General features: G+C 35.3%; 2 protein-coding genes across 4 annotated transcripts; one reads left to right on the top strand and one right to left on the bottom strand.

Moving 5' to 3' along the window:
- On the bottom strand, positions 1 to 3,316 carry LOC129422253 (lysozyme g). The gene is made up of 5 exons (XM_055178045.2): positions 3,190 to 3,316; positions 1,590 to 1,673; positions 1,301 to 1,497; positions 417 to 555; positions 1 to 245 (listed from the first exon to the last, which is right to left on the bottom strand). The coding sequence occupies exons 2-5, from the start codon at positions 1,651 to 1,653 to the stop codon at positions 112 to 114; spliced, it is 534 nt and encodes a 177-aa protein (XP_055034020.2). The 5' UTR covers positions 1,654 to 1,673; positions 3,190 to 3,316; the 3' UTR covers positions 1 to 111.
- A 1-nt stretch (position 3,317) lies between these two features.
- ids (iduronate 2-sulfatase) lies at positions 3,318 to 15,760 on the top strand. 3 transcript variants are annotated; one of them, XM_073854093.1, is made up of 8 exons: positions 3,321 to 3,664; positions 3,762 to 3,939; positions 4,815 to 4,903; positions 5,444 to 5,644; positions 5,718 to 5,888; positions 6,471 to 6,597; positions 9,567 to 9,740; positions 14,783 to 15,760. In XM_073854093.1, exons 1-8 carry the CDS (start codon positions 3,449 to 3,451, stop codon positions 15,307 to 15,309), a joined length of 1,683 nt encoding a protein of 560 aa, XP_073710194.1. In that variant the 5' UTR covers positions 3,321 to 3,448; the 3' UTR covers positions 15,310 to 15,760. The 3 variants fall into 3 exon arrangements, with proteins under 3 accessions (XP_073710195.1, XP_073710194.1, XP_073710196.1); XM_073854095.1 differs by having other exon boundaries at positions 3,354 to 3,664; positions 3,782 to 3,939; XM_073854094.1 differs by lacking the exon at positions 9,567 to 9,740 and having other exon boundaries at positions 3,318 to 3,664.
- The last annotated feature ends 1,328 nt before the right edge of the window (positions 15,761 to 17,088 follow it).

Genomic DNA, 17,088 nt, shown 5'->3' with positions numbered 1-17,088 from the left:
TTTTTAAGTTTTACTTGCTTAAACCACAAAGAATAATTTATGTTATTCTGCAAATAGAAGATTAATTTTACAATAATAGAATGAATTTTACAGGTCAATAACAGCTGTACTTCAGTAACCATTGCTTTTGTACCACTGTGCTCTTGCAACAACATCATTCCCATAATCATCTCCTGTGGTGCCCAAATCCATATGCTCGTATGAACGGACATTCTTCACACCTGCATTGTAAGCTGATATTCCTCCTAAAAACATGCGACATGTAAATTATGTACACATCAATATATAACACTGTTAAATACAAACAATCAATACTTTAAGCAATAAAACGTTTCAGAATTCAGTCAATAAAAATCCATGACAATGGTCTTAGGTTCATTCGTCTGATTTTATAATGAATTTAATGAGTATCCCACCTTTAAGCTGCTGCTCTGGGGACCACTTTGGAAATTTTGCTTTAACTGCTTGATAGTAGTCAATGAGGATCTCTGTTGCTTGTGCGAGGTGCTGCTCACTGTCCCATGCACCTGCTGGAGTGTGATAGTGTTTATCAATCTGGAAAGAAGCATCAGACATAGGATGAAATATATATACATGAAGATATGAAATATATCAAAAAATAGCACTAAAGCTCGTAATCGGGAACCACTTTAAGTCCTATGTATGTAGAACCATGACTATAGCACCAGTAATGGGTCTACATAGCACCACATGGTTTTAAGTAGTTTCTATACATATAGCACTTAAAATTATAAGTTGAGTTGTTCATATCCTCAACCTTTGGTTTTGTTATCAAAGAATAAATACAGAAACCCACTTGCATCTTTTTGCTTCAAAAGTACTTAAATTGTACAAAAGAAAGTGGGCTGTGTCCACCGACGATTGCAGAGGCAAGCAGAAAATGAACAGAAATTATGTTTACAGCACGTCACTCTCATGCCCAGATATCTGCAAGTGCTTGTCAATGTTAATGAGCACAAACACGCCCATGCGTCATTAATAAGGATTCATTTCTGTGATTTAGTTTGATTGTGTTAATATCAGCAGCGAACCGTACCACAGTGCACATGATTTAAACCGTACCCCAGACCAACCTTTTCAGGACTGCCACCCGAATTTAGAAAACAGTGTTCACATCATCCAAAAACAAACCGAACTTGACTTTAAAATGAACCTGGGTGTGCACCAAAAGTGCTAATGTGAAACCCTCCTTAGTGCTATTATATGCAATTAAATGCACCATATTTTTGGAGTGTACTATGTTTTTTTATGTGTTATCAAACTATTTCTCAAAACCAACCTGCATGAGGCCGAAACCATTGCCATTATCTCCCCACCCATCCTTTAGTACAGCTCCAGCTCTGGACTCTCTGGATATGATGGCAGCGATCACAGCCGGGTCCATTTGCTTTGCTTTACCAACTTTAATGATTTTACTCTTGTATTTCTCCATTTGGTTCAGATCATTCTCAGCCAGTTTTTTAGAGGCTTCAACACCTTTGACAAGAATATGTTATTGTTAACATAAACTGTAATCAAATATTGGTGACTGGCACAAAAATAACACATAAGCAGTTAAAAATTCATACCTTTTATAGTTAATTTGTTCTGTTTGGCTGTTATCTCTGATGCTCCAGTCGTGTCTGTTTTCATGATGTCTCCAAATTTGCAAGCTGTGAATATGATCAAAATGATTTTAAGTCTTTGTACAGAACCACCTATACACTTAAAATGCCACAGACTAGTTGAACAGTATAATAAAGTTATTTGCTATAAAATAAAACCTTACACATGATGTTGTGAACTGCTCTGAGGCCATAAAAGTTTTAAGAAACGTGTTACTAGTTCAGACACCAGAACGGGGTGGTTTTAAATGATTTTAGAGGGAGTGGTTTCTCTTCTTGAGGAATTGTTTTTTAAGAACTTGCTTATAATTTTCATAATTGATGAGGATGAAAATCTAGATTTCTCCTTTTTATGAATCATCTTATTCCAGCCCACTGGAGTCAGTAAAACCTGTCCATAACTGGGCAGGGCTTTTAGGTGAGGACATGCCTTGTAAGCCTAAACAACAATTATGGGAAAAGAAAAATCTGCATGATCTCACGAATATTACACTGTCAATGGGGTGGTACCCTCAAAGGTTCATTTTTGTGGCTTTATGGGTGTACAACACATTGAAATGTTGTAACTTTTGAGGTACATTAATATACTCTGAGGACCAATTTTGTACCAGTTAAATGTTAGGGGTACAAAACATTTAACTGTACCTTTAAAGGTACACAATAGGTCCTTAATGTACAGTAATGTACCCAAAAAGGTACAACATTGTATTATGTGTAAAGTTTTGTACCTTTTTTTCTGACAGTGTGTCGTATGTATTTTTACAAGATGCATGGCTAATTTGTATAAATTTGTACAAAGTGAACGGTACAAAAACGTATGATTATCATTTAAAAAAAAACTATAATGAAACCCTACCCCTAACCGCAATGTCACAGGGCCGAAAGCAAATTGTACAAAATTAGCCACCTTGTAAAAAACATACAAATTGCCATGAGATGTTTCAGAAAAAAATTAAAGAAGTAATGAAAACAAAGTATTGAAAAAGCTAAAACATTACATCATAAATGTCACAAAACATCTCTGTAAAACACAATGACAACACATATCATTTGGTACTAAACTGTCCTTTTAAGGTACTATTATGATCTCTTTAGGTGCAAAGGTGTATTTTTTAAATTGTACTGCCCCAGTGACAGCTTATACAGTATAGGGACCAGTGTACAAAATAAGTAAGCCAGTTTATTTTGCTTACATTATATGATACAGTATTTGTATTTTATTCAACGCGATCAAAGTCAATACAATTTCTAAATAAATAACAAATTATGAATTAAGATTAAATGAATAAGGAAAATACATTTAAATAAACTTTTAAATGTTCATGTTTTTTTTAACCTTTATTAAAACTTTAAAAAAAATAAACGATTAAAAACAGCATAGTTTTGAGTCAGTGTTTCAGTTTAGTTTTTAATTAAATAAAACGAACTTAATAATCATGACGTTTATATTAGCCTACTGTATAATGCTGTTGACTGTTTTTGTATGCATATTCCAGATGTATCTCATCGTCAGTTAGTGCAACCGAATCTGTAATTTTGGCGAAACAAACGTGGTAAAAGTAACTGGCGGGCAGAGGAGAAAATCCTTCTTCCCTTCATGTGGGCGTGACATCGCGTGGAAACTACGAATAATAAAAGCGTGTACTGTCTTTAAGGCGGGATGCGTTCTTCGCAGCCAATAGTATTAGAGATGAGGGGCGTGTCTATGACAACCAGGAAGCAAAACACTGGTAACAACATGCTGAACGTGAAATACATACGAGGACGTGATATCATCGAGTATTAGTATATTCGCGTTATTTTTATCGCAGTATAACAACATAATGTTTGTAAATACTCAAATGCGGATGTTTGTTTTGATTTTATACATTTTGGGGCGGAGCGTTTTTGTAATAGGTAACAAAAAGATTAACATCCTGTATTTAATTGCTGATGATCTGAGACCAACTTTAGGCTGCTACTCTGATCCAGTGGTCAAGTCACCAAATATAGATCAACTTGCATCTATGAGCAAAGTCTTTAATAACGCCTATGCACAGGTATGATTCATAAGAACAAAACCGCGCACCGTTAATACTACATTAAGTATTGTTTTAGTATGCATTTAAGTTACACTGTTGTCGTGTACTCCTAAAGCAAGCTGTTTGTGCACCTAGCCGGGTGTCGTTTCTAACAAGTCGAAGACCGGACACCACAAAACTCTATGATTTCAATTCTTACTGGCGAGTGCATGCGGGAAACTACACAACAATTCCTCAATACTTCAAGTCTAATGGATACACGACTCTGTCAGTGGGAAAAGTTTTTCATCCAGGTAACTAAACCAATAGGTTATCCATAGGTGGATCAGTATTGAATTTAATGATGCTGTGTTTTCCTTTCCTGTCAGTGTCCGCTGTGAACATCTTTATCAAGAAGTTTCTGGATTATTTTTTACCTTTAACCTCAAAAGAAATCTATACATGTTTACATGTATTTTACGTTAAATTATAGCCTTTTATACTTTCCCTTCTATGAAATTGTTTTTAAATAATTAATATTTATATTACAGCAAATATTGTCACAATTGAATTGACCTTTGCAGCTTTACAGTATAAATCTGTTTTTACATTACAGCAAGTTTGTTGTAAATCACACTGTCAGAAAAAATGGTCCCAAGCTGTCACTGGGTCAGTTTCCTTCAAAAAGGTCCTAATCATAAGTGGAGTTTGGGGGACAAGGGGGGCACTGCCCCCTCACAAGAGCCAATTATGATTTTGTCCGCGCTATTAATGAAATAGAAATATGATCATTTATATTTTATTTTTCTATTCTTAATATATTATTTCGAAGACTATGTAAGTTAAGGCTAAAATAGTTTTAATTCATTTAACTCATATTTAAAAACCATAAAACACACTCTCTCATTAATTAATGCAGTATCTGCTGGTAGGTGCCCCCCAAGCACAAACGCCAAACTTTGTTATATGGTCCAAATATGTAGGCTACTATTTAGGTAAAGACCATACATTTGGTACTGATGTGTACCTCTGAGGTACTATAATAATCTCTTTATGTGCAAATGTTTTTCTTGTTTAATTTTGGGGTGAAGTGTGACCCATAGATTTAGTTTCACTCTGTAGTCATTTTCCTGTGTTAACTGTCTTGATGATTTACTAATATTGTCTCTTTTATGTGCTTGTTCTTAAGGCATTGCCTCCAACCACACGGATGATTACCCGTACAGCTGGTCTGTACCTCCATATCATCCTCCCTCTTTCAAATATGAAAAGAGGAAGGTCAGTGTGTGTTTCTGTGTGTGTGTGTGTGTGTGTGTGTGTGTGTGTGGACAGGTGCACACAGTTCTTCCCCAGTGCATATGCATTTATACATAAGCAATCTAAAATAGCCTATACAGTAGTGGTACACACTTTCACTTGTCTTATGAAAGTGTTTGTATGGGTGTGGTTATATTATTTTCTTTATTTTTATGATTTTGAAGGCTGTAGGCTAAGCTAATCTCTTTTTGTTTCTTTGTCTGAATGTTCCTTTAATTTATGTTTTGTACAATACTGACATCTGCTGGTTAACGTGTTTGTCACATTTGCTCGTCTCAAAGCTGTTTCTTGTTTAAAATCTACATTGCATGGCATATAAAAAGTAGCTTTGACATCATAATTTTAATAACAATGGATGGGAGAGATGGTCTATACTTCTTAAGTGTAACATCATAATTTTTACATTGAATGTGCAGATGCTTGGTTCATACTTTTTAGGTGTAACTGAAATTTCTCCATGCTTGCAATGTTTATTTCCAGTATCCCATGTTGATTTCTTAGGTTTGTAAAGATAAAGATGGCACACTACACAGTAATTTGTTGTGCGCTGTGGACGTGTCAGAAATGCCGCTGGGAACTCTTCCTGACATGGAAAACACGGCAGAGGCCGTACGGCTCCTGAAGTCTATGGCAGACTCTCACACTGCGTTCTTCCTGGCAGTGGGCTTCTATAAACCACACATTCCCTTCAGAATCCCAAAGGTATGTACAGCACATACTGGATTTGCAATGAAAACCAGCATACTGTCGATCTAAGAAATATCTTCTGTTATAGGAGTACCTGAAGCTCTATCCTATTGAAAATATAAGTATGCCTCCTGACCCAGATGTTCCCAAGAAACTTCCAGATGTGGCTTACAACCCCTGGACTGATATACGCAAACGGGAAGACGTTCAGGCGTTAAATGTTAGCTTTCCGTATGGCCCCATTCCAAAAGACTTTCAGGTAAAGCCCATAACAAACTGGTTTCACACTTCATTGTTTCTGTATGTAGGTCCAGCTGTGGAAATGCATCATTTGGTTATAAATAGCTTATAAACATGTAGTTGGTGTATCAAAACTGCTTAAGCTGTTAACTGCATTGATTTGACATATTAATGGAAAGGATGAGGGTCTTTGTTACACTTTGCATACTTTTTGCAATAATTTACATCCGTTTTGCAGCTCTTGTCTTTATTATGAACTGTCAACTTATGGCTTTTTAATGACGTTTCTGTTTGCATATGATTATAGGAAGTTTAAAAAAATATTTTTATAGTGATTGCACTTAAGAAATTTGTTAGCCAATGAAACATTTACATCTGAAGAAAAGTTGAATAATTCGTATGCACTTGACTAGCATGACATTACGTTATTTTTAATGTATTTTATAATACATACTGTTAAAATTATTTTAATTATTTCCATGTTTTTTTTTGTGACTAGTATTTTCAGTGTCTGGGTTACATGATAGTTTAGTAATAGCTTTAGGTTCAAACCCTGTTTTATTCAGAATACATGATATTGTTTTTACCTCTCATGTTTCAGTTGCAGATACGACAGCATTACTTTGCCTCTGTGTCATATGTGGATGCTCAAGTGGGTAAAATTCTGCACACTTTGGATGATCTCGGCCTCTCCAAAAACACCATAGTGGTGTTCAGCTCAGATCATGGTTAGTTCAATTTAGCCTGTTGTTTTTGTTATGTTCACTAGGTGGCAGTATTGAAGTATTTGATTTATATTACAGCTCAGATTGTTTAGTCTCTCTAGTCTCAGTTGAGGCTCTTTAATGTGCTTTGCAAAATTGAGATTTTGGCACTTATTTATTCATATATGTTCAGTTTAGTTTATCACATCTTTTTTGTTTGTTAACTTTGTTTCTTTTATAGTATACGTTTTTTAAAGGGTTCTGGGAAAACCAGAAGTGTCTCCTTTTGAATTGAATATTCCACAGTAGTGAATTGGATTTTAACACAATTCAACACAATTTAAATGGACCTTCATTAGTCAAAATTAAATACAAAAACTCAACTTTTTTATTCAAAAAAAGTTAATTTCTCTATATTTTTTATCGTTCCCTGTTGTTTGGCTTAATGGGAGTTTTGCGCAATAAACTTCCATTTTGGAAAAACAGGTTACATCACTTCTTGTTCAGGTCTTTTGCGTGTTTTTTTTTATTAAATATAGAGATGTTTTAATCAAGATGCCTTTAAATGAGCTACCATAAGCACAACCAATGACGACTGAATATACAGATTGATATTTTAAACTAAAGTAAAATTATTTTTCTCTGTCTCACTGATATTTGGATACTTAAACAGAATTAATGCAAAAATATGAACATCTTATAAATCCAAGTTTATAGATATTCCATCAGTTCATGTTGTAGTTTACATTTTCTCGACAAGCGGAAGCATGTCATGTGACTCGCAGCAAAAAAAAAAAAAAAACATTGTCAATACCTTGGGCTGGATTAGAGCATTCTGGGCAATGAAGTGTTATTTCATCATACTGTAGTCTATAAAATCAAATTCATTTGTTAAATATGACAAAATATAAACTGAATTATTACAAATTCTCTATGTTACATTCCTGATCATGGTATTATTGCACTGTTCTTATATAACTTTATATTTTATTTAAGGGCCACCTCCATGTTAGCTGGAAAGGCATATTTGGTTAAAATATTAGTCCACTTTCATTAAAAAAATCTGATAATGTACTCACCACCATCTCATTCAAGATGTTTATGTCTTACTTTGTTCAGTCAAGAAGAATAAGTTTTTGAGAAAAACATTCCAGGATTTTTCTCCATATAATGGACTTTAGTGGACCTCAACAGTTTACAGTTTAAATGCAGTTTAACATTGTGGGTTACATATGTTACAGTACTTTTTTGGGCGAAATTGACAGTCGTTTTGCTAGAAATGACCCTCATGCCTCGGTTGGGATCGTTTTGAGCCTTTAAAGCTGCATTGAAACTGTTCACTAAAGTCCACTATATGGAGAAAAATCTTCGAATGTTTTCCTTAAAAAAACTTAATTTCTTTTCCACAGAACAAAGAAAGACATAAACATCTTAAATGACCAAAAAAAGATTGACAATTCAATTAAAAAAATTATGAAAGGGGAAAAGAATGAATTTTATTTAATTTGTAATAATACCATGGATACTTTTCTATTAGTATTCTACATATTAAATATTTTTATCAGTTTTCTGTGCTTTTTGTCACTGCTTTGAGATTGTACAAGCAACATTGTAAAACGCACTTTATAAATAAATTAAATAGAATTTAATTGATTATGAATATTAAATGTTTTAGGAAATATCCATTTTATAAATATTATAACATGTTTATAGGTACATTATGCAATTTAAAAAATTATGTCCAATTAACATATTTTAAGTTACTTTAACTTAACAAATTAAGTTAAACTATTTCAACTTGTTTTTATAAGTTTTGTCAACTTATCACTTCATGTTGCATTTTGTTTAACAGTGTACTAAAGTATTGTAGAAACTTACATTTAGGGGTGGGCACTGGGCGATAATCCGGTAGGTTGATAAACCGGTAGAAATTTTGAACTATCGCAGTGCTTCCCAATCCTGGTCCTGGAAGACCCCCTCCCTAAAAGTTTTAGATGTCTCCTTATTTAACACACCTGATTTATCTCATCAGTTTGTTAGGGCAACACGTTTACCATTTTGGCAGAAGGCTGATTAGTTGAATCAGGTGTTTTAAATCAGGAAACATCTAAAACTTTTTGGAAGGGGTTCATTGAGGACCAAGATTGGGAAGCACTGGACTATTGTATCTTTCCAGGTTAGGTGCTCGTGTCACATTGCTGTCCGTGTGGTCACAAAAACGTAATGTTTGCACACATATTTAGGCACAGCAGTTTAAAATAAGTGATTTAAAGCCATTAAAACACAAACAACAGTGCTAAATGCGCACGCTGTATCTATATGAGAGGAGCACGCATTAAGCTCGTAAGCATTTTTGCCACTTTGTCTCAAATGTGTCAATTTTGCGTCAAAATGCCCGTCTTTGCAAGTATTCTCATAAACACGGTCATTAAGCTTTTAAGAGAAAGTAAACAACTGAAAGAGAGAATGCATGCCTAACAGCATATTGGATCTGGACTCTAGTCTTAAAGGGGAAGTTACCTAATATTCCTCCTGTCTGTCATTCATGTTAATCAAAGAAAATCTCTCACTGCCCTTGACTAAATCACATTTGTACCTTCAATATTAAGAAATAGGCCTACATATTTTTTTTTGTTTATTTATCTACAGTGAGCTTGAGCTTTGTTTGTTTTTGTCTTCCTTTTTAGAAAGAAAAATAACTGTGTAGTTATATATATATATATATATTTCGTTATCATGATATAGTGAAGTGCTCATATCATGATATAATGTTTTGGTCATATCGCCAACCCCTACTTACATCTATCTTCTTTACTACTTCTATTCAAATTCATCTGTTGAATTCGACTTTTCAGTTCTGCATTGCTGCCCTGCTCTCAAACTCTGTCCTCATGCTATATAAACGCAGAGAAACCCTCTGTCAGCAAATACAGTTTGAAACGGTCATTCTGCGTGAGTTTGAATAGCTTCTCACGGTTAACTCTCTCTCTCAGGTTGGTCATTAGGAGAACATGGCGAATGGGCCAAATACAGCAACTTTGATGTGGCCACCCGGGTGCCATTGATCGTGTTTAAGCCAGGTGTGACCTCACCTTTACCCTCGCCTGGAGAGAAGACGTTCCCCTTCATCGACGTGTTTCAGAGCACGCGGGAGCGGTTTGGCAAAGGTAATGTTACTCCGAGCAGCTGTCAACACGTGAAGACGGCGGGATCCTTCACGACAACCCGAGACTCCGACTGAAATCACTCAAGCGTTTCGTATCAGCTTTCTGGGAATGTTATGGCTAAAGTATGGGCCCATTTGGAGCCTGGATTTCTGTTTGACGTATTTCGTGCAAAGCAAAAGTTTGGTCACGGCTCTGGCTTTCAGCTCTCAAGTGTGCGTTTGTGGTGATCTTTAGAAAGCACTGGGCACAAGCTGCTAGCTGGAGTAATGAGTGTAATGATAATGTCACAGCATAGAGAAGCTAATAAGTCCTTCGAGTTATTGCGCGCGCAGTGGGATCTGCATTGTTGCTCTAATGAACTGCACTATATTTTGTAAGCATATCAGTAAATTTCATGGAAAGTTCCTAACTGGGCTCATTTGCATAACAGAATAAAGTCTATTGTAAGGATTTTACACTGAAGCGTGTAAATGGGCCATTCTGCAGAATTGGTGCAAACTGCTGTTCCACTAAAACTGTCACTGCCGAAACGATGTCACAGCCGAAGCTTCACTACATGTTTCGCCTGTGACTGTAAAATATGCAGCGTGAACCTTTGACTTAAGTGATAAGTTGACATAACTTTAACAGCAAGTTGAAATTGTTTAAACTTAATCTGTTAAGTTAAAGTAACATACAAATATATGATTTCACATCAATGCCGCATTTTTTTACAGTGCACACATAAGTTGTACATGGATAAAAAAAAATTGTGGAATTACACCCAAAAAAGTTTGCTTAACCCTTTCCCCGCCATTAACGAGTTATCTCGTCAATTATGTGTTCATATTTAACTGATAAATATGCCTTTCTGGACGAATTTCAAAGTGAAAGTGTAATACCGCTTTTATCCACTAGAAACCGAATTCATAAAAACCGGAAGTTAAAAAGATTTAATGATTTATTTTAACTGCCTTTATGTTTGATAGTCATTCTAAGACTGGTCTCTAACATTAATTCCTTGACAAAAACGCAATTTTTAAGCTTTTTGCTCAAAATGTTGTATTTTTAAAGAGAAATATCCATATTTCAGTGGTTAAATTAAGTGGAAAAAGTAAATATATAATGAAACGTTTTTTTCCCCATTTTGTTTGTTTGTTTGTTTATTGTTTGTTTGAAAGCAGAGGGTGTGTTCTTTCATTTGATATATTTCTATGTTTATATATTTATAGAAGATAATTTTTCCTGCAAGGAATTTTGTGAAACTTTTGTTAAAATCACAAAAATGCGGGTGGGCAACTTTTCTCAAATAGGCTGGCGGTGAATGAGTTAATTGCAGAAAAAATGTAATGATCTTCCTTAAAGTTACACACAGATTTTTATAATTGTGAACACATTAGCCCTTTAAATGGTGGTAGTGATATGCAGTGTTGTAGTGACAGGTAGTGTTTCAGCAAGGCCGGCCCTTGGGGTTATGGGGCCCTAGGCGAGACCTTGAAAATGGGCCCCACTGGTCTAAAAAATTTCATAGCAATGCACTTTGACAAGTAAAATTAAAACAGACAAAAATTAAAATGTATATATTTAAGTGTATCAAAGTTTTTATTAAGTGCAACATATTAAGCAATGTTGTTAGTGTAACAGAACTACAGTACTGTATAGCAATACAAACATCATAGATATTAATACAAAATAATTACTATAGGATGATACAATATTCTGTATACTGTTTTTGAACCCTACTATAGTATATTTTTAGTATCTAAGAATTTTACTATACAGTTAACTGCAGTAAATTATATAGTATAATTGTTTTTTTTTCATGTGGGTTCATTTAGAAAGGGTGATGGACATTTCTCTAATGTTTTTAAATTAGCATAGGCATTAAACAATGTAAAGCAGAAAACACCTTTACCTTGTGATTGCTTTTTTTCCCTCTGCTTTTCTCTTTAGCTCCTAAAAGGTTTCGTTTTAATGCCAAAGTTTGCCAAAGCCAACCACCGCAACCTCAGGAAAATAAGTCTTGTTTTTATCTTTATTGAAAGATGTAACGTAAACGTTGTTATAAGATACTACATTACCCATAATGTTTCATTTCCAAGCATGCGCAATGAGACACATCTCCGCAAGCGCCATCGCGTCATTAACATAACAAAATAAGAACAGAGTGGGCTAATTTAAATAATGTTAATGTCTTTATTTATACTAAGGTTTTGTATTTATTATCATTTTACCCTAGGTTGTTGTGTGGGGAATTTATCCAGTTGTTCAATCCCTGTGGATTTTTTCACCTATCGTCATTGTGATCCCTATTTAAATCCCTATATAAGGTCCCTGCGCATGCAGCGCATACTGCCTGCTGATCACGTCTACGAGATTTGAGCAATGACAAAATAATTTTTTTAACATGGAGGGCCCTCGCCTTGTCGCAGGGCCCCAGGCAAACGCCTGTATTGCCTGTTGGATGGGCCGGCCCTATGTTTCAGTAGTGACATGAAAATGCGGGACACCATTTTTTACCTAAAGGTTCATGATTTACAAAGAACATTTACTGTTTCGTCACCATTGACGAGTTATTTCATTAGGTAACTCATTCCCCGCCAGCCTTTTTTTTTTGAAAAGTTGCCCACCAGCATTTCTTGTGATTTTCACAAAAGCTTCACAAAATGCCTTCCAGGAAAATGTTTTTCTAAAAATATATAAACATACAAATATATCAAATGAAAGAACAGACCCTCTGCTTTCAAACAAACAGTAAACAAACAAACAAAACAAGTTTTTTTTATCCTATCCATATTTTTTTCTCTGCTTATAAACTCTTAAATATGGGTATTTTTCTTTAAAAATAAAAAAAGCAAAAAGCTGAAATAATTGCATTTTTGTAAAGGAATTTTGTTAGAGATCAGATTCAGAATGATTATCAAAACATACACAGAGTTTAAAATTAGTAAATAACATTTTGGCTTCAGTTTTTTCATAAATTGGGTAAGTGCGCCATGTAGTGGATAATCGTGGTATTGCAGATTAACATGAAATTTCTTCAGAGACACGTTTTTATCCAAATGTTTTCTCTTAAAGTGACACCATGTAATTTTTCAACCTTCATAATAAATTTTCAAGACCCTTGTGGTAGTACATCGACTTTAAATAGGTTGAATGACATGTCTACCATAGCATGACGGGGTCTGTATCACTTTTACTCGTATTTTAAAACTTAGGGTTTCTGGTAGTAACCAGAGCACCAAAAAAAAACTACAAAATTCGACTGCTTTACGGCATATGTCACTTCCTCCACACAATTTGTTTTTAACGTGAATTTTGCTGGAGGCTACTTAAGGAGTCTAGAGAGCAGCTTACCGTATGTGACTCTGTGGCACAGTTTTAGTGTCACGGACCTATAACATGGGCGACCCGGGTTCGATTCCCCTTTAAGGCAATTTTTTTATATAAACTCTTGATTCATTCATAAATGCGATCTTCTTTATAAATGACGGCGATTATCTTGCTTATAGTTCGCTGTATTCAGATGCTGTGTCCACGTATTTACCTTTCTTTTACTGTGTCTATGGTATTTACATTACAATCCAGCATGCTACAACAGTCAAACTTGCTCACAGTGTAAAACCAAACCCTATTCATTCACCAATCAGATCCGAGCGTTTCTCTCTTCCTCATTTGCTGCATTCCGCTGTCACTCGCGTGACGTATTACAAAGCGGCAGACCTAAACACGGTTTACTTGGATTTGGAGCGACAATTTTCACACAAAAGAGAGGAAAAACGAGTGCCATTGCGGTAAATCCTGGTGGCGAGGGAGAGAGAGACGATGCAACAATATTTCTTTCGAAAAAGGCAAGGAAATATTTCTGGTCGTTTCACAATTGGAAGGCTGCAGCCTCCGGAGGTCAAATATGCAGGCTGCATACGTCATCAAGCCTGGTTTATTAAGGTAAACTGAGCATTACATTCGCAAGTCATAAGCATACTGCAACAATTTACAATTAACTAAGTATAATAGTCAACTGTACAATTGTTAATATTGTGAAATAAGAGAGTCTTGATGACGTATGCAGCTTAGAAATACGACATCCGGAGGCTGCAACCTTCAGATTAAGAAATGGCTTCTGCCACGACGAGTTCTTCATCAGAAAGTTGTAACATGACTGCGTTTCTCCCTGTTGTCTCAAAATGTTGATCGTTTAGCGTTTTAAATGTTTAGTTTTTAGTTTAGTTTTAAGGTTGGCCAGTTCCTTTCCTTTGCGACAGTGCTGCGGCGCTTGTGGCCTCTAGGGGCGCTAGGCGTGAAAAATACATGTCTAGCACCCCCTAGTGGCCAAAAAGTTTCATGGTGTCCCTTTAATTGACATCTTAAACCCATCAATGCCAGGGAAAGGTTAAGAGAAAACGCTTCCCTGCCGGTGACGAGTCTTTACGGCAATCCATATTTCCGATATTATCCACTAGGTGGCGCTCTTACCCAACTTATAAAACACAACATCATCTACGGATCCAAAACTAAAAACATTTTTTAAAAACTGTATGTTTTAAAGATCTTTTACAAATTTTTGCTCCAAATTTGGTATTGTAAAAACCTCCACCATATTTGAGAGGTGATAAAAAAGAACAAATGAAGATAGGATGATTTTTTGTTGTTCAAATGCCGAGGGTGTGTTCTTTCATTTGATATATTGTATGTTTATATATTTAAAGAAGAAAAATATCTGGAAGGCATTAAACCTTTGTGAAAATCATAAGAAAGCTGGTGCTTGGTGATTGGTTTGGTTACAAACATTCCTTAAAATATATAGTCAAAGCTTCTTAAAATATATATATTTTTTCATATCTTTTTATAATCTGAAGAATTTTCTTTTACTACAAAGAACCTTTGGTTAAACATGAAGGTTCTTCAGATGTTTTAGGTTTTTAATAGAGCCATAATACAAAAATGTTTTCAGAGAAATTCCTCTAACATTGTTTATCATCTTGTAGGAAATGCCTTACATCTTTATCTCACTTTCAGAAGGATGCTTTCGATCAGTGTTTTTCTCTTTTGTGTTTACTCAGGTCAACAGGTTAAGAGCACGGTGGAGCTGGTGGATATTTTCCCCACTCTGTCTAACCTGGCCGGCTTACGACCCGTGCGCCGCTGCCCTCCTCGATCTTTTGAGATAGAGCTGTGCACCGACGGCTCTAACCTGGCCTCTCTCATCCGCAACCCGGAGAAAGACGTCAGCAGAGAAAGTTACTCGTTCAGCCAGTATCCCCGGCCCTCAGACTCCATCCAGGAGAACTCAGACTTGCCCGACCTGGCTGACATCCGCGTCATGGGCTACTCGATTCGCTCCCTGGATTTTCGGTACACTTTATGGGTGGGCTTTGACCCGGCCCAGTGTCAACCAAACATGACAGACCTTCACGCGGGTGAACTGTACATGGTAGCCGAAGACCCGGGACAGGACAATAACATATTTAATGAGTTGGAGTATGGCGTGGTATTGCGTAAGCTCGGCGTGCGGTCATCATGGTCAGACAGTTTACAGCATCACATAATGTATTTCAGCAACAGTTTGAAATCAAAAATGATTTTGTGATCTACAATCAAAGGACAAAGAGTGAATCTTAATAAAATGTGTCCTGGTCATATTACATCCCAAAATGCCAGAAATTAGAAATTATATTTTGCTTAATAATAAAGGCAAGTTTTAAAACTATTAAAATGAAAATTCTGTCTTCATTTACTCATCTACATGTTTTTATAAACCTGTGGGAGTTCTTTGTTCTGATGAACACAAAGTAAAATATTTTGAGCTATGTTTGTAATCAAGCAGATCCAGGGCACCATTCACTTCCATAGTATTTTTTCCTACTATGGAAGTTAATGGTGCTCCTGCTTGATTACACATATCTTCTTTTGTGTTCAGCAGAACAAAGAACTTCATGCAGATTTGTAACAACATGAGGATGTGTAAATGATGACAGAATTTTCATATTTTGGGTGTGAGCGGCATTATTGTCATGTCAATAAATCACCTCTTCTCCCCATTGTCATATTTTATTTAGTGTGTGTTATTTTAAGGCTAAATATGACATGGGCATTTAGTTTGTGAAATTTACTAAAACACTTTATTATCTGTAAATAAATGTCATTAAAGGGATAGTTCACCCAAAAATGAAATTTTGGTCATGATTTTCTCATCCTCATGTTGTTGTAAACCTGTATGAATTTATTTTTTTCTGATGAACACAAAAGAAGATATTAGAGATCGACCAATATATATGTTTCCCGATATTTTCCATGATATTTAAGCATTTTCCCATTATTGGATATTGGTTTTGTAATATTGGATTGACCAATAAATGACACACTGTTGTGGCCGTTTTGATAATTGTGAATCCTAATAAAAAAACATGTCCTGGTCGTATTACATCAGCAACAGCAAATATGACGGTGGAGTCACGCGACTTCATTAAAAGGACTTTGAGTATACTAACTTATTTAACATAACAGTCATTAATGCATAGATGAGATGTGTTATAAATGCTGGATTCTGATTGGTCAGTTGATACACTGTAAAAAAAATCCGTAGAAATTGCAGCTAGGTTGCCAGTAATTTACCGTAGATTTAAATTTATGTTTTTTTACATTAAACATTTACAAGTCTTTGTCTTTACAGAGTAAAACTAAAAAACAGCATCAAGCAAAACATTCTGGGAAACAAAATCTGAAGCAAAAAACAGAAAAAGGTTGATGATGATTTCTGGTTCCCAGAATGCTTTGCATGAGGCTGTTATTGTATATTTTTGTTCCGTAAAGATAAAGACTTGTTAAAATTTAAAATTTATTTAACTTTGAACAAACTCTTGCTAGTAAATAACATAAATGTAAATCTACAGTAAATTACCGGCAACCCAGCTACAATAACATTGTAATTTCTATGGAATTTTTTTTACAGTGTACATTTGCAGGTTCGTTCTTTTAAAATAATAACCGCTCCAAAGTAATAACGCATAGCCGGTACTACTTGTATGTTTAAAATCCCTCCGCGCCAACAAAGATTACCGTTTGGCGCCATCTTGTGACAAACACTGGACAACCACAATTAACAATGGAAAATTTTGACATTAACATGTACGGTAAAATCAAAACGTTTGAACAGTGGATAGATTTGGACGATTCAAATGGCTCCCCAATTAAGACGAAAAAACGAAAATTGAACTACGAAGAACAAACAACGACAAGACACAGAGAGCTTATACTGAGACTGAACTTGACAAAATAGAGCATGACAGATACTAAGCCAACACACAAAAAAATACAGAATGGGCAATAAAACTTCTCAAAGACTGGCTAACTTAAAAGAGAAAGAAAT

This window comes from Misgurnus anguillicaudatus, chromosome 16, assembly GCF_027580225.2.
Source record: "Misgurnus anguillicaudatus chromosome 16, ASM2758022v2, whole genome shotgun sequence".
Lineage (NCBI taxonomy): Eukaryota > Metazoa > Chordata > Actinopteri > Cypriniformes > Cobitidae > Misgurnus > Misgurnus anguillicaudatus.
Note: the sequence above shows the minus strand (reverse complement) of the source record. Positions and strands in the feature narration are given on the sequence as shown.